Source organism: Chanodichthys erythropterus, chromosome 24, assembly GCF_024489055.1.
Source record: "Chanodichthys erythropterus isolate Z2021 chromosome 24, ASM2448905v1, whole genome shotgun sequence".
In the NCBI taxonomy this organism is placed as follows: Eukaryota; Metazoa; Chordata; class Actinopteri; order Cypriniformes; family Xenocyprididae; genus Chanodichthys; species Chanodichthys erythropterus.
Genome location: NC_090244.1, coordinates 11,854,195 through 11,875,290, shown reverse-complemented (window position 1 = coordinate 11,875,290; position 21,096 = coordinate 11,854,195). Strand labels below are relative to the sequence as shown.

The 21,096-nt window shown below is 37.5% G+C and overlaps 1 protein-coding gene across 1 annotated transcript; it reads right to left on the bottom strand.

Annotated features, from left to right (window-relative positions):
* Nucleotides 1-6,036: 6,036 nt before the first annotated feature.
* dnajc24 (DnaJ (Hsp40) homolog, subfamily C, member 24) lies at nucleotides 6,037-19,198 on the bottom strand. Its single transcript, XM_067379374.1, has 5 exons — nucleotides 19,100-19,198; nucleotides 18,711-18,822; nucleotides 12,989-13,127; nucleotides 8,284-8,352; nucleotides 6,037-8,200 (listed from the first exon to the last, which is right to left on the bottom strand). The coding sequence occupies exons 2-5, from the start codon at nucleotides 18,816-18,818 to the stop codon at nucleotides 8,067-8,069; spliced, it is 450 nt and encodes a 149-aa protein (XP_067235475.1). The 5' UTR covers nucleotides 18,819-18,822; nucleotides 19,100-19,198; the 3' UTR covers nucleotides 6,037-8,066.
* Between the last annotated feature and the right edge of the window lie 1,898 nt (nucleotides 19,199-21,096).

The window sequence follows — 21,096 nt, the reverse complement described above, 5'->3', positions numbered from 1 at the left end:
TGGTCTGGTCGCCTTAAAATTTTGAGTTCATTGCATTTAAAAATTTTAAGTTAATACAATGAAGGTGATTGGTTTAATTTAACAGAAACTCAAAATATTAGGTTATCTGAACCACATTATTTATTTAAGTTGATTTGACAAAAGAAAAAATTTTGTGAAAACACATGAAAATAATTTTTTACAGTGTATATTGTGGCACTATGTGCCATTCACCATGTAGAAAATAGTAAATGTGTGAAAAAGTGACCGTGTTCAGCCGCAGCTTCAGCGTATATTTATAGTGTAGGGGGTGGGACGCTTTAGATTCTAGAGGGCATTTGATTGGACTGAATATTTGATGAGAAGTTGAAGTCTGTGGCAATGAAAATCCGTGATCAATTATTAGCAGAAGTTTTGAATGCTTATGTCTCCTAAATGTGAATTTTGTCATTGTTTTGGAACACCTCAGCTTTTTAATAATCTTAAAGGGATAGTTCACCCAAAAATGAAAATTTAATGTTTATCTGCTTACCCCCAGGGCATCAAAGATGTAGGTGACTTTGTTTCTTCAGTAGAACACAAATGATGATTTTTAACTCCAACCATTGCCGTCTGTCAGTCGTATAATGCATGTCAATGGCAACACTATCTATAGGAGTCAAAAAAACATGCACAGACAAATCCAAATTAAACCCTGCGGCTCGTGACGACACACTGATGTCCTAAGACATGAAACAATTGATTTGGGCGAAAAAAAACGAACAGTATTTATATAATTTTTTACCTCTAAAACACCACTATGTCCAAATTTTGATTTCAGGGGGACTTTAATACAGTTAATTGGTAAATCAAAGTAAAATCATAATTAAATAAAATAAATAAATCCTGAAAAATACTGACATATTTTAGAGAGATGTGTATGTTGTTTTGTTGCAACTTACTTTTTTTTTTTTTTTGCAAAATAATCAATATTTTGCCAAACATTACTGAAAATGTACAGGTAAAAACATGGATAAAGTAATGCAAAAGTGTTGACGCTTATTATGAAAGTAAAGTCAAGAAGCCAGAAGACATTGTAAGTGATTTCAACTTACATGTAGTAGTACAAAAAGACAAATAAAGAAGTCATAATCACCACCATCAATTAAAAAAAAAAAAAAAAAATCAAATTAGAGCGTGCAATCATGGGTAACAAGCTAAATTTTGCTAAACCCCTGTCATCAAATCCATTGTGATCGTGTTGTTTGATTATCATATCTAATTTGTAAGTTGGGCCGGTGGGACAGAGGATCTCTCTAATCCCCTTTCTCTCTTCTGTGCTTTGCTAATTTGAGTCTGTAATGTTGTAGGCTTGTGTGGCAGTGATTGCTATCAGTGACACAAACCTCCTGGGAAGTCTGATCTGACTGGTGGGGCCTCATAGATTGATCTAGAGGACTATCTTGATATATTTGCATAAGCGGCAGGCAGCTTTGATACTGGACAGGCAGGTGTCACGCATTCTGGAATCGTATGTTACAATCATGTCTGGGGGTGCTGTTATTAACACTGATAATGGATATGCTTTCATTAAGCAGCCTGAGGAATAGGTCCCTCTATGGAGGCTCTGTTTTGAGGGACGAATCATAAATGCAAAATGACTGCAATGCAGTAATATATATAACTTTTCTGCCACCGGGGTCGGATTGGTACGAACCAACAGGATTCAACAGCGCGAATGATTTAGTCCAAGTTGGAAAAAAACATATAGTTAACCAACGCCCAGGGATGTACAGTGCAGATAATTATCATATTATGACAGATATTCAATAAATGGCCAATGTCTATATTATTTTGCCTTAAATTCAAAATAAAAGACTAAACTAAAAATCAATGCTTTAAATGTTACACATCAATTTAGGCACCACAACATTATAATGCACAGTATGGGGAAAAATGGATATTCATTTGGATATTTGCATCAGCAAGACAATAAATTATTAATATTTTTAAAGATAAAAACTTTATGTTCTATTAGTTTGCAGTCATAGCTACAGTCATTCTATAACTGAACTGATGTTGATGTTTATGTTAAAATACATCACAAATCCACAAACTTCCAAAAGACTAGTTAACATCATTCTACAACTTCCCTTTTGTTGACACAACGCACATGGCCTCATTCGCAAAGCGGCGCGGTCTGCACTTGCTATACAGTTTGGAAGGTATTGTTTAATACTTGCAGGTATGTTTTTCTGTTTGGGACCCCCTGGCTTGAAGCATTTCCAGTTTCCCCAAGTTCCCCACAGTGCCTGACTGCCCAGCACAGCGGACAAAGACTCATGGAGTCATTTAGGAGAGCAGCAGGTCGATGTTGTGGCCTTGTGCTTATTGATCCCATCCAGCCGACAGACACATCCATTTCCCACAGCACACAGTGGGACAGGAACAACAGCCTGACACCCCTAGATCATCAGCTCATGAGGAGAGGTATCTTTTTATGTGAGGGATTTTCTTGGAATGCTGCTTTGAAGATGCGGGAATGGGGAGCCATGAATGGTGAGATTCTTGAGAGAATAGCAGCTCCTGGGATGGAGGGGACTGTCAGCAGGGGCTGTCACTGCTGAACTATGGCATCCGAGGTATTCGTGGACAAAAGGAAACTTCTACCAGCTTTGACCACTTCTGACGTTTCTTCCAGAAGGAATCTAGGGTGAGAATTTATGAAGACCACTGTGCATTTGACAGAATCAGGACATCTCACTACTTTTGATTGCTCACAGAAAAACCCGCGCAAGTAAGGGTCAAACATCTGCGATCAGAAGATACAAATTGGTGTAAAACGTCCCAGTAAACATGAGCATCATTGCAGGTCATTGTGGTATCCACACAATGGACAGCTGATCTAGCCTCTCACATTTAAATGTGGGACAACGAGAGATCCAGTCGCTGGTAGCTATGACTGCAAATGGCCAACTCATTTACAATCAGAATCCCATTTGATTCCCAGCGGCTCTCCCAGGCACCTCTCTCCACAAGCTGTACCACCCGCCACTGAGCCGGCGACAGAGAGCCAGCTTGCCACATATGGATCGTCCCTTGATATCATTCAGTCAGCGTGTAATCTTATTATGCAAAGTCTTAATCCGCACCTATGTCCCAATGCCCAAGGGTGGCAATATTGTGATATCAAGGTTCTGGTAGGTCATGTTGCGTGATCCCTACTCTATTCTTTGGAGAAGATGGGGGACTTAAAAGCCATCCCTAGAGGCCAAAGAAAAGGAGAGAAAGAGAGATCTGGGGTGGGTCCAGATGTATTTTTGTCCCCTTTTGGAGGACAAGATTGACATGAGGTCTCCAGCTAGGATTAGACTTGATTTGGAGCAGTGGGATTTTTTCCAGCAGACACATTATTGGACAAGGGAATAAGGGGCCACCAGCATGGCGAAATTGGATCAGGATTGGCAATCGCTGTGAGTCAGCAATGGTAACAACAACTGCTAAAACAGCAGCTGCCCTGCAGATCTCTCCCTCCTTTCAGGTGAAACCACCTTCAGTCACTCGGAAAGGGAGCGGATGGAAAGCAAACTGGGGTGGGAGAAGCAAAAAAGATACGAAGGGTAGTGGTGGTGGGGGTAATTTTGATGTTAGTGAGACTTAGCACTGGCGTAATGGGATTAAGCGAAACACCTTTGTGCCCGGAAAAAAAAAGCCACCTGGTGCTGTAAAGAGAGGCAGCGAGAGAGAGAGACAGACAGACACACAGACCGAGGGAGAGAGGGAGAAGACTAATCCGTTCCCACCTCTGGGATGTCATTCATAAAGCTGAGAGTGATTTCCGCTCTGCTTGCTTCAAGCTAATTCCATCACCAGGAGCGGCAGGCGATGGGAATAAAAGGCAGAGCTTATTATCCCAACCACGGCCTAAAACATGCAGGCATTCCCGTTCCACTTGAAATCAATACCACATGATGGGTTTCTTAGACCCGGAAGTTGTAGACTGATGTTCACTTCCTAAAAGAGAAGGGCGGGGAACAAAACAGGCAGCTCAGGTGTGTTGGACACTTCGAAATGACACATCTACAGCTACAGTGTCTGCAATTACCACCCACTGCCTCTCACTCCAAATTAGTGGGTTTCCCTCAATAGAGCTATAAGGCCAATAGCCAATTAAGAGATTGGCAAACAATGAAGTTGCATCTCCAAGCAAGCAGTGCATGGCCAAGCAGTTCCTTGTTGCATTTCATCGTTTATTAGCAAGCCCGCCTCCTTTGAGACATTACTGCTGTGACTTTTCAGTCTGTATGGCTAAAGACAGAAAGCATCTGTCTGCCAACCTGTATGACATGCTAACATTAAAAAACAGGCAAATGAAGGTGTGTGACGAGCAGGTTGACATAATTATCAGCAAGGGAGGAACGGTGTGTGTTTTGGCATAGTGGATGGGGGCGGGTTTGCTTGATTAACAAGGAGTAGTTATTTTTAAAACCAGGTCCTGGCATGTCCGGGCTTGCATCGGTGGGGTGGGGGCACCTGAGGGCCCGGTGGCTTCATGGGTGCACCAGTGCTGTCACTTGCACAGTCTATGAGCACATCGGGGACGCTGTAGCATTGTGACTCCCCTTGGCAACTGCTTTCACAACAAATGTGTAAATAGCCTTTAAAAGAAAACAGTCATGATTCAAACAAGCAGGTAGTATAGCTCAGGTCTACATATTACAATAAAACAAGGAAGCCTGTTAAGGCAGAATTTACTTATAATGATTCATAGGTGTTTTGAGGTTATATTTTGGTTTAATAGAACTGTATCCCTCTCTGTCTGTCTGTCTCTCTCTCTCACACACACACACACACACACACACACACACACATGCACACACAACCACACAGGTCTAGCATTGCATGAGGGCTGTTAGCATTATTGCCAATTGAATGGATAGGATGATGAGACAGGCAGTAAACCTCTGGCTCTCTGAAAGACTCTCAGTCATAAACAAACCAGACAACCACAACACAAGCATGGAGCCATCAGCTTCCTGCAAACATATTTAGTAGTCATCAATCAAAAATAGAACCAAAATGATACAACCTTAAAGGTGAAGTGTGTAATTATAAATACAAATATAATATCTTCTATTCCAGTGTAAAGGGTTAGTTTACCCAAAAATGAAAATTCTGTCATTAATTACTCACCCTCACCTTTAAGACCTTTGTTCATCTTCGGAACACAAATTAAGTATTTTTGATAAAATCCGATGGCTCAGTGAGGCCTGCATTGACAGCAAGATATTTAAAACAGTTCATGTGACTACAGTGGTTCAACCTTAATGTTATGAAGCGACGAGAATACTTTTTGTGTGCCAAAAAAAAACAAAATAATGACTTTATTCAACAATATCTAGTGATGGGTGATTTCAAAACACTGCTTCATGAAGCTTTGAAGCTTTACGAATCTTTTGTTTCAAATCAGTGGTTTGGAGTTTGTATCAAACTGCCAAAGTCATGGGATATCAGTAAACGAGGCTGCGTTACGTCATAAGTGTTTCGAAATTTCAATGGTTCACATGACTTTGATACGCACTCCGAACCACTGATTGGAAACAAAAGATTCGTAAAGCTTCGAAGCTTCATGAAGCAGTGTTTTGAAATCACCCATCACTAGATAGTGTTGAATAAAGACGTTTTTTTTTGGCGCACAAAAAGTGTTCTCAATGATTCATAACATGAAGGTTGAACCACTGTAGTCACATGATCTGTTTTAAAAACCGTCTTTAGTAGCTTTCTGAGCATCTGAAAGTGTTAATTGTCTTGCTGTCAATGGAGGCCTCACTGAGCCATCAGATTTTATGAAAAATATCTTAATTTGTGCTCTGAAGATGAACGAAGGTCTTATGGGTGTGGAACGGCATGAGGGTGAGTAATTAATGACAAAATTTTCATTTTTGGGTGAGCTAACCCTTTAATTGATGTCCCGAAGAGACTAAACACTGTGCCAATTTCAAAACATTGCTAGGGTTTGTAAACATGTTAACTTCTGCATGAACCAATGACATGTGTTTGAGGGTGAACCACTTATTTGGGGGCCAGGTCATCACATGAATATAAATTCTGAAAATTTCTAACGATAATGGCTTGAGATATTATAAATATTTATGTAAGAAAAAAAAAAAAAAACATTCTCTGCCATCTTCCTCAAGGTTTCCCACTCGTTGGTTCCTCTGAAAATTTGACTAGACACTTTTGAGGTGAGAGGCAAATACCAACCTTGTCCAAAACACAGAAGCTATTTTAAAGTTTGAGCTGAGATGGGTTAAAAGAGGGAGGGAGGTTTCCTCTTTTGTCCAACCGTCTGCATTAAATGAGAAACCACGAGAGCAAAAAAGGTAATGAAAGTTCATTCAAAGAAAAGGGTCCTATCTTCCTGGTCCATGGAGTTCAGGCTTTGCATTAAAGGCAACTCTTTTCAAAGCTACCTGCGAACAAGAACCGGGATCAGTGAACGTCTTGCTTAGTTAGACAAAGGTTTTGGGTTACCGTTCACACAGATGTCAACAGGGAAAATAACGTGAGAACAGTCACCAAACAACGGAGAGTCAATGTTCCACTTAAATAGTTATGATGTCATTTACCCCCAGAAATACAAGTCAGTACTTAAAACAAAAATATACACCCTATTGCACCCATTGTCCTGGTGAGGTGTCGGCAAATCATTTTCAATAATATTTTTCCAAACATTTAGCAGAAAAAGTAATTACAATAGTCAACAAAATATACTTTTTTTTATTTATGTAGCGTACTAGTTTTCTAACCCAAAACCTGACTTGAAATCTATTTATGAGACCTGAAATAATTTAGTTGAACAACATACAAATCACAGTTCACTAAAATAGTGACTAGAACATTAAAGAAAACACATCTTCACCATGCAAATTTTTATGAATTATTATGATTCTTTTATCATTTATTTACAGTCATAAAGGGACAATCACTCCTGGCCAGACCCAAAAGTGCAAGCAAGGTTAAAAGTTAGATCTCTTCAAAAATAGAATGACGATGTCCATCATTGCACTATAATGTGTTGTTGATCCTGTCTGCACATATAGGGGGAACTGAGGACTTAATTAGAGATTTGACAAGCCCACTCTCCAAAAGTGATGAGATTATCCGTAATTGATGTCACAGTCGATTACAGTTCGGTCCATTGCCGGTCCACTGGCAGGTCTAGCCTCGGTTCAGGCCTCAGGACATTGATGAAAAGCGTGGTTTTGCCCCGATCAAGCTGTTTCTACTGTGGGACGACAGATTTCTAGCAAACAGCCTAATGACTGTTTGAAGTTTAATAAAGCCATGACCCTATTCCAATGCCACAACTCGCGGATCCCCCCAAAATTGAGTGGACCGGAGAACAATAAGGCTCGAAAGAAAAAAGAAAAGCTCATCATTAACTGGAGGGCCTTTTTCGTCCAGTGATGTGTGGAGGCAGTTTGTGACTTCATTGTTGGAGGAGGAAAAAACTGCATTTATTTACATGCAAACAAAGTTAACAAGAGCTAAGAGGTTACTGAGCCGTCTGGTCCTCGCAAACACAGGGGAGTGAAAGGAGGGGGCTGGGGAACAAACAGCATGTTTTTTTTTCTTTCTGTAAACGTCTGGTCTGTAAAAGAGCACGTCTAGCTTAAAGGAAACAACCAAGGGCTTTCTGTGACAGTGAGAGTCTAGTGTGACCCAATTCTGGAAACAGTTATTTGGTGATGCACTTGCTAAAAGGTACAATGAAATACGCTGCACCCTTCCACAAGAAAGAAAGGGGAAAAAAAAGGATAATGGGCAGGTTTTTACAATGTGGTCACTTAAAAGTGACCATTACAAATAGCTTTAAGAAAAAATGTCTTTGAATTCATTAATAAATATTTAATTTTAGAAAATGTTTAGTGTATACTGTTTTGAATTTGAATCCATCTCATGAAAAATTTGGACAGTTCCTAAAACAAAACAAATAATTCCTCATAGGTGCCAGGCTTCATGGTAAAATCTACTATGTGTCCATAGAATAAGTTCTAATTTAGTAATGAGTCCAATACGAAACTAGTCTGAAGTATCCAAACGTGTCATGTAACCTTCTTAACTTCAATGCTGAGCGAACAGGAACTGCAGCACACAACTGTTTCCATTTCTTGTGCGTCGTCCTTCTCTAAGATGAATTCTCCTCCACAGCGGCAGCCATATGTATAACACTCAGTGTCTGAAACAGAAGAGATGCTTTATAATTATAACCCAGACTAAAACATAACCAGTAAATAGCTTGAGAACAGGGTTCTGACTAACCACAATCCCAGTTCATGTCATCTAGTGTTATATGAGCGTCCACTGGCCAGCTCTGTTTCAGTTCATGTGCTGCAGAGAGAAACATAATATGAAGATGAAGTCAAATTGATGATCAATCCAGGATGAAGCAAGAAATGAGACAATATGCTCTCTTTCTATCATGAACAAACCAGTTTTTCCTCAAGGACCAGTTAAGAAGACCTTTTAGCATTGCATTTTACAATAACACTGAGGAATGCAATATATACTATAACCATTATAAAAAATATATATATATATATATATATATATATATATATATATATATATATATATATATATATATATATATGAATTTTTGTCAAAAAAATAAGCCACATCCTGAACCTTTGAGCTTTCACAGGAAAGAGTGTCTAGAAGAGTCAAAGCATCTGCAAGAAGTTTCCAGAGCAATCCTTGCTCGTTGAAATATTTAAGCAATAATCACAGAGGATTGCTGGGCCGCTGTTCCACTTATAAGAGATTTAGAAAAAGGGAAGCTGCGAAGTCATCTGAGGTCATTTAGAGTGTCCTAGCGAAGCCTTCATGTCTCCTACTGCTGCTATGAATACACACAAATGAGTTGCCTTAAAATATTCATTGAATATTAAAGCAGGGAATACTGGGCATCTCATAAGGCTCTTCTTCAAAGGCTGCTAATAAGTGAATTTGAAACTAAAACTGTGTGTGAAAAGTGCAATACGACAATTAATTGTCAAGAGGCCGAGAATGAAATTAGATCTCTTCACTTCCTAATGAATTAAGAAATCCGAAGACGTGACACTTCCAAGCAACGGTTCTTGTCCTTTTCTAACAGCCTGTCTGAGATATTGGCAATTAACAGGTTTGAATTCAACGTTTTATCAAGCTTTCTTTTCATTAGTTTAAAGGAATGTCCTAAGTAGGTGCCATTTCAGTTCTGGCGACTAATTTTTATCATTCATGCCCTACAAGTACACTTCATGAGACAATGAAATGACTTCCATCTTTGACATTAGCAGTCCGATGTGTCTCCATTCACCTCAAGAATACAGATCCCATTCGGGTATAACATTTAGAAAGCAAAACTGAGGGGAATCAATTTGAAATTCAGTTCCGAATGGAAGATTTCAGTTACGCAACACAACAACTCGATTAATTACCTCATACTATACAGACAGAGTACCCCAGAATAACCTCCAGTTACGAACGTACAGCTAGGGATGATGCATTTCAACTCAGTCATTAAATCAGAGAAGCATAAACTGATGAAAGGTATAAAGACTTATTACTATGACAGTAACCACATGTAAAATGTTATCTCTCCTTATATCTCACGAATAAGACCCCGTTCATGAATATTCAAGGTTGAATACATTGCTGGTAAGTAGAGTGTATGAATATTTATAAATACTATATATATATTTTACGACCGCTAAAGATAAACCCAATTAGATTTGGCCTTTTACATAGAGGCCACAGTATTTGACATCAAACCTTGTCTGGTCAATATTGACACACATTTCAGTGTTCAGTTAATGACTGCAGGGCAGGCTACTTAAGTTGGATAGGGATTAGTGTATCCTTTCAGCTGGCCAGAATCAATCTCAAACTTAATTAAAACAGACCATATAGACTTAAATTGAGAGTCGAGAATATTTGTTTTCATCCTGTACAGTTTACGTTCTATGAACTGTGTAAACTGTTTTGCACCAATACCGACACATCAATAATTATTTTCATATTATGAGTGATGATGACCAATAAACTTAAAATTCTATACTATATTACCTAAAAATAATATAAAATTAATCATTTTAAATGCTACAGGTTTATTTAGACATCACAACAATGTAATTATGAAAAATTATATTTATTTTAACACTTTCTAAAGATTACATTTAACAGTGTTATTAAAGTATTAGTGTTTTAAAAGATTAAGTGAGCATTAGAAGATGGTAAAGAAAAAGGTTATGTAAAAATAAAGGAAATGAGCACATAGAATTATATATCACCAGTCAATGCATGCAATATGGATTGACAACAATACAAAATATATAAATAAATAAGTTGGTAATATTCCCTAATCGATATATATTAAGTCTTTGTGAGTGAGTCATTGAATCATTCATTCCAAAACAGATTTATTTTTAAATAATTCATTCAAATTAATTAAACATTTTAAATAAACTGTGGCAATTAACATTTTTCCAGATCCTCTAGTAAATTACATGTTGTTTGTTTAGTTGTCTGTTTAGAATCGTGATAAAAAAAAAAAAAAATTGATTCTCAATTTAAAGTTATTTAATACTTGTAAATGGAGTCAAAACAAAACGTGTCTGATATTGTTATAAAGTCACTGCATCTAAATGAGGAGGTCAACTCCATCACTCCTGCATGTGCAGCAGCCTAGACAAGGCCTGGCTTTTCTGTGGACACTCTCTAAATGTCAATTCTGTGGCTGTGGCGATCTACGTTAGCAAGTAGCTGTGCAAAGTGTTCTTCCCCCAAAGGCGATGCCACAGCTCCCCAGTTAATGGCGCACAGGACCCTGGATGTACACTTATTGAAGGTCCTAATGGAGGGCTAGGGGGAGCTTGTTCCTTAGGCGAGAGAGGAGAGAAGCAGACTATCACTTCATGTAAGAACTGGCCATGTGTGACAGACCTGACCTACATTTTCTCTTGCTCTCTCTCTTTATGTCCCTCCTCCTCTAGTACCCACAATTCTTGCTACGCTCTTCTGTAAGGAAGCATCTGTCCAGATCAAAGACAACAGCTCCGTTCTCATTCCTTCCTTTGGTATTTTAAATATTTCAGACAATTTTAGTTTGCCAAAGGGCTAGTGACAAATCTGCTTTATGCTCTTAATAAATGATCAACGATGCACGGAAATGAATGATGAATTTGTATGTTATTTTTCCAAAGTAAACAGGAGTTGTACTCATCAGTGTTAGAAAACAAAAAAAAACCTGTGGCGAAGTCAAGCAGTCCATGAGGAACAGAACATTAACCGTGGGTCGTTTGGTAAGTACAGTATGTCTGGCAGGAAATCCAAATGTTCACCCATCATCCACTGACTTCAAATATGGCTTACCATGTGAAACATGTAAGTAGTACATATGTAACTTTACATAGCTGCTCGCTCTAACGTAAGCATAGATAAATGTGTGCTATTATTAGGTGCATAAGCAAGTGTTTGTGTGGAAGCTGAAGTATAGCACGCTTATACTGAAAGACATGGAAGCACCGGCGTGATCACTTGCATTTTTTCCTGATAAAGCAGAAATTTTTGGTCATACAGATAAGAGTAATATATCATTCAAAACTGTAAAAACTTTTATTTGTGTAAACTCACTATAACAAGAAAACGTTATGCCTTTGTAAAATAAAGAAAACATACAGGATGTGCTTTCTGCCGTCTCTGTCTGTGTAAACTTGAGCATGTCAAAAAAATAAACCAAATCTCAGTGTATACTTGCCTCACAGACATGAGAAATATATCTATAGAAAGCATGAAATGTCAAGAGATTGTCAACCAATTCAAGTGGAAAACAAATATTCTCAGATTATGTAATCTGTGTGAAACGTGCATATAGGCGAGTCCACTACTGTGGAGATTCAGCATCGTCCACTTACCCGAAAACACAGAAAACATTAGCAATACATTTTTAAAATGGTTTAGACATTGCATGAGTGTTTTTGGCTGGAGGAAGGAGGCAGCCTTTACCCTTCTAACTGTCTACTTGGTCTAGTCTTGTCATTGAAAAGACATATCTGTCCTAACTGATATATATTTTGCCTTATTAAAATGTTTCTCCCTGCTGTTTTTTCGCTGATTAGGCTATGTATTATATATAGGCAACTTAAGGCTCATTATTATGATTTATATGGCTTATTAATATACACGTGGGATTAGTCGACTTATCACTTAAATGACTATTTGTTGATTAGAAAAATCTTTAAAAGCCCTACTTATTTATCGAGTCAGAAGTGTCCTTTCCATGTCTCTATGATATTCAGGTCCCTAAATATGATCCCTTCTTCACTTTTAAGGTGCGGTGTCATTAACAAAATTTCTACAAAATTTTAAGGGCAAAAAATGTACATTGACCATAATGTAGCAATGTATGAAGCACCGCTCACACAGAATTCACTTCCAAACCAAGCAGCCTTCTGTTGGTCAGCATGGTGAATTCACTCGACCAACCTGAACAAGCAAAACCTGCATGGGGAACTTTTTTGCCATTCACAAAACTCCCAATCATGCAGATTCCTATTGAAATGACTGGATTTTCGTCTGTGAAAATTCGCTGAATAATGGTAAAATGTAACCGTACCTTTAGTGTGATTATTTTTGGCCATTTTATAATCAGTGATTATTTTAAAAATTCGATAAAATGAAGCCCATTGCATCCAAACAGAATTCTTCCAAAAACTGTAGTTTCAATACTGAATGAAACTGAAAATTTCAGAGTATTCTGGGTGGTTTCTAGGGTGTTGCAAGGTGATTAATTAGCAAACAAGCCCACTTCATGTCTCTATGATATTTTGGTCCCTAAGTGTGGTCGCTTAGCAAAAGCATTTACGAAATTCAATACAGCGAAGCCCATCTAAACACAATTCCTCCAAATCCACTGTAGTACAGTTTCAGCACTTAGAAGGATGAGTTTGAAAGTTCACAAGAGGATAGACAGGAAGGATCGTACCCCGTAGCTGGAGGTTGTACTCCTTCCTGCTCTCCTCATTACTCAAGATCTTCCAAGCCTGATCGATGTCAATGAATCTCTGCAGGTGCTGCTCCGCCTCCCCTTCTGATATGTCCGGCCTCTGCTTGTCTGGATGAAACTGCCAATCAGAATGCAGAATGATAAAGTCAGTAATGACAACCAATGACAGTCTTGCTTGATTGAAACTATTACATTTGGACAAAAACATTTTTTATGCAACTAAACCACAACAGAAACTGTCAATATGATTGGAGATACAAAAGGTAGAATAATAAAAAAAAATGTAAACAAGATGACAAGCCTTGACAAAAAAAGTTCATGGGCAATTTGCTGTGCTTTTGGACAATTTACCAGAGAAGGCAGACCATGGACACAAAAACGGACAATGGTGCAAAATATATATCAGTTAGGACAGATATGTCTTTTCAATGACAAGACTAGACCGAGTAGACAGTTAGAAGGGCAAAGGCCGCCTCCTTCCTCCAGCCAAAAACACTAATGCAATCCCCACTGTGTCCTAAAATATGACAGTTCTCACCGTCTCACAGCTTCACCAAAATAAACATTTTTTACCCCGAAGTCTAATGCAGCCTAAAGTGAGCTTTCAGGGTTATTTTGCCAGTCCCTTCCAGCCTGGATGGATCCTTACAGCGCAGAGTCATTTTCCTTGAGGAATCTATGGATCGTGGGCTGTGGCTATCGATTAGAGGGGGTCGAGGGTCGGCTGAGCCGTGGGGCACTTCATTCGCCCACTGGAGAAGAGCAAGGTTGAAAGGGGCAAACGGAAAACAACTTAGATCCTTTCGAGCAGGCATTCAACCAAACTCTGATTATGCTCTGGCACAGGCAAGCGCAGCATTGCATGTGTGTGTGTTTGTGTTTTTGTATGGTCACTATAGTTCAGAAGCTGCATCGCCGCCAAAGTCGGGTAATGATGCATGGGGTGACACTGGGCTACAATAACCGACAATCTGGGGCAAGCCAATTACTGTCCACAGCGATTATATTTTTAATTTTAAGTAACAGGAAGACTGAATTCAACTAATCATTTCAAGCAATTACGTTTAAAACTAATTAAAATATAAGGGTGCCCGTTCTCCGTTGTTTCCCGTTCATCCCTCCCCTCCCCGTCCCCTTCTCTGTTTGTGTTTTTGTTGTTGTTTTCACTTTGTTAATGGGCGGTCAGAATGTGATGAGAAGAGGAACAGAAAAGCAACTTCAGCAACAAGCCAAAAATTAACTTCCTGATTGAGAGAATCATTAACCGTTTCTTGGCATTTTTACAGATCGGGTGAAAGAGGACACAGCGCTCTGCTGCCTCGCAGCCCACTCTAAAATATGAAAAAGAGGGGCCAATGAACTTTAACTGAAAGATCCTTAAATATACTAACGTAAATCATTCATTGCAGCCATCCAATTGATGGAAAGGCTTTTGGCAGTGCATTCAATCCAGGCCACCATTACAATCTGAGAAGAATTTCAAGTTGGTAAAATGCAAGAAAAACATTCTTCTTCACTCAAATCTCAGTTTAATTAAAAGTACCAGAGTAAAAAAGACATTAAGATTAGGAACTGCACAGGATACCAGCTAAGAGGATTAAATCGATTTGTGTTTAGGATGCTTCAGATCAGAGGATCAGAGAATGACCAAAGCTAAATAGCTAAAGTGAAAACTTGAGCCGCAAGTGAAACTTTAAATCAGCGAAGCCATCTACATAGAATAACAGTGAAAATATAATACAGTGCACCAGGTGTCAACCTTATATCTCTAAAATACAAAGCCAAGCCTTGTGCGTCAACAAACTATATAATGTAATGCTTAAATTTGTCTATTTGAAGATGGTATTTTAATGAACGTTCACAACACGGAAAGTCACATGTTGGTGGGGGGAAAAAAAAGAGAGAGAGAGACGCGTTTTGGGGTGTATTTTAGTACCCATAATGGCAATGAAGATGCATGTGCAAAAACATCGGTTTAAATATCAGTGGTGTGGCAAGCTGAACCACCTTTCCCAAAGTAATATGTCCAACAGCTATTCTCAGCCAGCACAGAAAAGGAAAAACAGCTCCGTTCCTGAACCCTGAGAATAGTTGTGCAAGCTTGGCAGCACAATTTCTCAGTTACCTCCAGCAGGATGCCAGATTTTGCTAGAGAATTAGACTCTTTCCCCAGTGGCGGAATCGGAGATAGGGTTTTTCTTCCCTCTACTCTTTGTAGGTGAGCTTGAGGAGTCAGGACCACAGGTGTGAAGTGCAGCTTAGCCCTGGCAAGCACATACCGCTGCTCCACAAACATCTCCCTGGGTAGTCTTTTGTCAAATAGACAGTCCCTGTGAACTGAGTTTCAGGTCTGTCGTAACAGAGCGTTTGATTGAGTGTCTGATGGAAGGATGAAGATACGCTGGGTTGAATTTGAAAATGCAAGATTTTTTAAAAAGTAAAAATGTATGAATATATTTTTAATTGATCTAAGTTTAGGCATCTACCAATAAATTACCTAATAAATGTAATGTAAAAAAACACTGTATTAAGCATAATTCATTATTTAAAGGGATAGTTCACCCAAAAATGAAAATTCTACCATCATTTATTCACCCTCATGTTGTTCCAAACCTGTATGAATTTCTTTCTTCTGTTGAACACAAAAGTAGATATTTTTAAGAATGTTGGTAACCAGACAGTTGATGGTAGGTTGACTTCCATAGTAGGAAAAAAATACTATGGAAGTCAATGCCTACCAACATTGTTCAAAATATCTTCCATTACAGGTTTGGAACAATGAGTAAACGATGAAAGAATTTTCACTTTTGGGTGAACTCTCTCTTTAATATTATTATATTTTTTCATTATTGATTTGATTGATCAATGGCATCAGTATTCATGATTCTTTTAATATGCTGAGTTGGTACTCAAGAAACTTTTCATATCATAAATGTTGAAACAGTTGTGCTGCTTAATATTTTTGTGGAAACCGCAATAATTTATTTTCAGGATTCTTTAATGAATAGAAAGTTAAATAACAATGCAAAATTATAAATGTCACTTTTGATTGATTTAATGCATACTTGATGGAAAAAAGTATTAATTTCATTAAAAACATCCCAAACTTTTGAACTCTAGTAATGTTAAAATGTTATATATACACAAAATTAAATCCCAAAGTTGTTCCATGCTGTATATAATACTTTCAGAATCTGGGCCATCTTTTAAAAAAAAAAAAATACAATATATAACTTATGAAAAACTACAGTATACTACAGTATACTGTTTTCTTAAGATGTATTCACACTAATGTGGTTATCACACATTTACCATAGTGTCACTTCACAATTTCCAGTCTGTATAGCTCAGGTACTTGTCATAAATACATAACACAACGCGAGGCTGGAGCTCTGTTAGAGCAGCCCGTCCTCCTGCCCCTCTGGAGTTACACGCTTTAATTGCTGTCTCTTTGCACGCATTGTAAAATATTCATTTACTGGGGCTAATGGAGCTTGGAGAGCAGGAACACAATATAAAGGGCTGGGCAATTTGGAGCACTCGCCAGCTCTAACAATACATCATCATCTCTCAGAGGCTGCGAAGGGAGCACTGCCACATCCTCCGCTGGGCTCTGGTGTGCTGCCTGCAGCCGCTTTCTGCTTCAATGGAGAGGGAGGAGAGAGACCGGGGCACAAAGGCTACTGCCATCACACTACTGCCACCTACTGTCAGGCTGATCTCAGAAGGAATGAGGCAGGACACTGAGTGACTGGTATTACAGCATTATAGACTGAGGTTACAATGGTAATGCTGAATTACGAATCAGTAAACGGACTCCTGCCCAACTGTCTAGCTATAATATGAAGAAACCAATATGTGATGTCATTTCTATCACAAGATGCTGATTCGTTTGACTATGACTGGCTAAAAAGTTATCAATTTCATTACCAATCACTCTCCTGCTGTATGTTGCGTAAGGCATATTTGGACTGGAGTCTTCAAACTGCTTCTACAAATTGCATGGCACACATCCTGATTGATCGACTGGTGTTATGAGATTGCTGTAATTAAAATGGGTTTGGGATTAAACAAATCAGCTTAAGTATAACTTGACTGGGATAAATCAACCTGCAATGTGTATTAATGAGAAATACCGATGCTATTGATTAATTGTGCATATGTTTTCAAAGCTTGTATTTAGCAAGAACAATTTGCCCTTGGAGGAAAGTTTGATGGGAGAATCAAGAATAATCGTTATCTCGGTATCAATTTGATCACTTTGAGCTCAGTAGACATGCACTGCATAACATACAGCATTTAGTGTGTATTAAATAACATTTAACTGACTCCAAGGCCCACTGTTTTCCAACCTAATATTCATATATATTATTGATACTCTTAGACTTCAGAAGTTTCAAGAATTGCTTGTTGGTCTGCACAATTCTGACCATAATGTAAATATTTGATACACATGAGTATGGGTCAATTACGTGACGGTGCATTTTTTTTGTCCAAAGGCATATATTTATGAAAAAAAAAAAGATATGACATCCAAAGTATGTAATGTATTACAACTAGATCTCTTTTATTGAATCCAAAAGTTATTAATTATATTTTGCTACATATAGAGGTATTTAAAAGATTTTGAAGTGTCAAAAGGTCATTCAGTTTAACCGTCCAAAGGCCAATACAGCCATTTCATTTGTGATTAAATTGTCTTAAAATTTAATAAATATATATAATTTTTATTCTGGCATGATTTTATAATATCATACATCAACATAGTGCAAAATGGTATTAAAATTATGTGTAGAAGTCGTTGCTTTGTTATGAGAAAGAATGTCCATAAAAATTAATTTCATTGATGTCATTCGGAGTAACCAATATAATTTTTGGATCAAGTCATGCGGTCAATATCATGTGACAGGATGTGACATCATTCAGACGCCAAAGGACCACATGGTCGTGAAGCAAAGTAACTCTCTCTTAACTATTTGAAAAATTAATGTTTTCACTTGCTAATACACATGTCCTGAAACATCAGGTCATTCGGTACAACCACTATTAAACATGGAAAATATACTTGATAAAATATTTTAATACTTAAACGAACTAAATAAAAAATGTTTGATTTTCCTTTTGCTAGCTAGCTAGATAGATATCAGTCTGTTAGCATTGTTTGAAAATATCGTCATTTGGTATAACCAAAAGTGTCTTTCGGTAAAACTGAAATTTTAGTTAAACCGAATGACTTTTCTGGTGACAAATTTTGTAAAATATGACCATCTTGTAAAATATGACAAAAACAGTGTTAATTGATTATAAAAACCACATAATCTCATTGTTAACACTTAATAAAACGTCAAAATCTGTATCTCCATTATGTTTTTTATTAAAAACCTTATTTGTCAATGACCTGTACACAAAAATAAAGTGTGTTTGTGTATATTTATGTACACATGTATGAATGTATAATATATACCTGACCATAATGTAGATATTTGTCCCATATATAATATATATATATATATATATATATATATATATATATATATATATATATTAAAAATGTATATTATTGTTATAAATTATTTCATATGATGGCTTGATTTTCAGCAATTTCTGATTATTTTAATGCATTTAATTTGAAATTATTTTAGTGGGACCAGCCCCCTGGTTGAGAACCACTGATGCATGCGAACATTTGCTGAGCACCTACCATGAGAATGAGTTTTTGATACTTCTGTTTCAACTCTTGTATGTCATCTGTTGGACAGGCACCCAGTATTGAGTACCATTCTTTATGAAGACCACGGGTATCTGCCATAATTCTGCAGAAAACAATCATAAATGCAGAGGAAAGCATTAATAATTTGTTCAAAACAACAGATACGTTTAATTTAAAGCATGCACACATTCATATTGATCATATTACTCTTCAAAAGTAATGATTAGTTAATAATAAATAGGTTTAATGTAGTCTGTCTTCAGCTGACAGGATGTACAGCACGTCACATACTACCGAAAAAGCATACAAAGTGATCAAAAGTATATATATATATATATTGTAGGATGGTATCGTATAAGGCAATTGTCGCGCCTCCTAACCTAATATGAAGGTGTTTTCTCCGTTTCTATACAGCTGTCATTAGCGCTGGCCGTTCCAGTCCATGCTGCTTCCCGTGTGAGGGTTTGTCTCGTTCTTTAACGCCCTGACAGAAACATGTCTGATTTGATAAAATCATATTTTATAATCATACAGTGTTTTGAACTAGCCAAATTGGGTAACACCACCAATAATTCGTACGTATATTTGTAGCTGAACAATTTGATGTCTATATTTGAGCTTTACACTGCTCTTGAAGATGGCGGAACTCCTCAAGCTAACGTTTCCGCACGGATGCCTTAGAGAGAAACACGAGAGCGGTGCTGCTGCATCTATGGAAACAGAGACGAGCTGAAGGCAAACCAGCGTTTGAGTTACAGCCACAGCTTGTGACAGCTGCTGATTTTCAGAATTTATTTAAATTTGACCCTTTTCACTTTTTAGATTGAGCAATTTAATTAATAACTAAATTTATTCCAGAATGGTTCCTATTAATCACTTTTTTTATTGGTAATATTATATTATAGGTAACGTTAGTACATTCATTTGATATGATATAGGTGGAAACAGATGACTGGACATGCAGATAGAAATATGGATGTATTTTTACAGTTACCTCGGTAATGCATTAACTAACATTAAAGGTGCCCTAGAATCAAAAAATTGAATTTATCTTGGCATAGTTGAATAACAAGAGTTCAGTACATGGAAATGACATACATTGAGTTTCAAACACCATTGTTTCCTCCTTCTTATATAAATCTCATTTGTTTAAAAGACCTCCGGAAAACAGGCGAATCTCAACATAACACCGACTGTTACGTAACAGTCGGGATCATTAATATGTACGCCCCCAATATTTGCATATGCCAGCTCATGTTCAAGGCATTACACAAGGGCAGGCAGTATTAACGTCTGGATGTGCACAGATGAATCATCAGACTAGGTAAGCAAGCAAGAACAATAGCGAAAAATGGCAGATGGAGTGATAATAACTGACATTACCCATGATTACATGATATTTTTAGTGATATTTGTGAATTCTCTTTATAAATGTTTCGTTAGCATGTTGCTAATGTACTGTTAAATGTGGTTAAAGTTACCATAATTTCTTACTGTATTCACGGAGACGAGAGCCGCCGCTATTTTAATTTTTAAACACTTGCAGTCTGTATAATTCATAAACACAACTTCATTCTTTTTAAATCTCTCCAACAGTGTGTAATGTTAGCTTTAGCCATGAAGCACAGCCTCAAACTCATTCAGAATCAAATATAAACATCCAAATAAATACTATACTCACATGATCTGAAGCATGCATGCAGTATGCATGACGAACATCTTGTACAGATCCATTTGAGAGTTATATTAGCTGTGTGAACTAATGCACTGTATTATAGTCGAGAGCTCGGGGGGCAGAAAGTGCGCGATTTAAAGGGGCCGCAGCCTGAATTGGTGCATAGTTAATGATGCCCCAAAATAGGCAGTTAAAAAAAATTAATAAAAAAAAAATCTGTTGGGTATTTTGAGCTGAAACTTCACAGACACATTCAGGGGACACCTTAGACTTATATTACATCTTGTAAAAACTGGTTCTAGGGCACCTTTAAAGGGATAGTTCACCTAAAAATGAAAATTCTCTCATCATTTACTCACCCTTAAGTTTGTTCTGTTGAGCACAAAGGAAGATATTTTGATGAACGTTTGTAACTAGGCCACTTTGGGGCACCATTGACTTCCATAGTAGGAAAAAAACTACTATGGAAGTCAATGGTGCCCCAAAACTGTTCAGTTTATCACATTCCTCAAAATATCTTCCTTTGTGTTCAACAGAACAAAGAAAATTATACAGGTTTGGAACAACATTGGGTTGTGTAAATTATGATAGAATTTTCATTTTTGGGTGAACTATCTCTTTAACTATAATGCAAATTCTGATTTTAATAATGTAATAAATGCTGTAAACTCTGGAATTAACATTAACTAAGATTAAGAAATG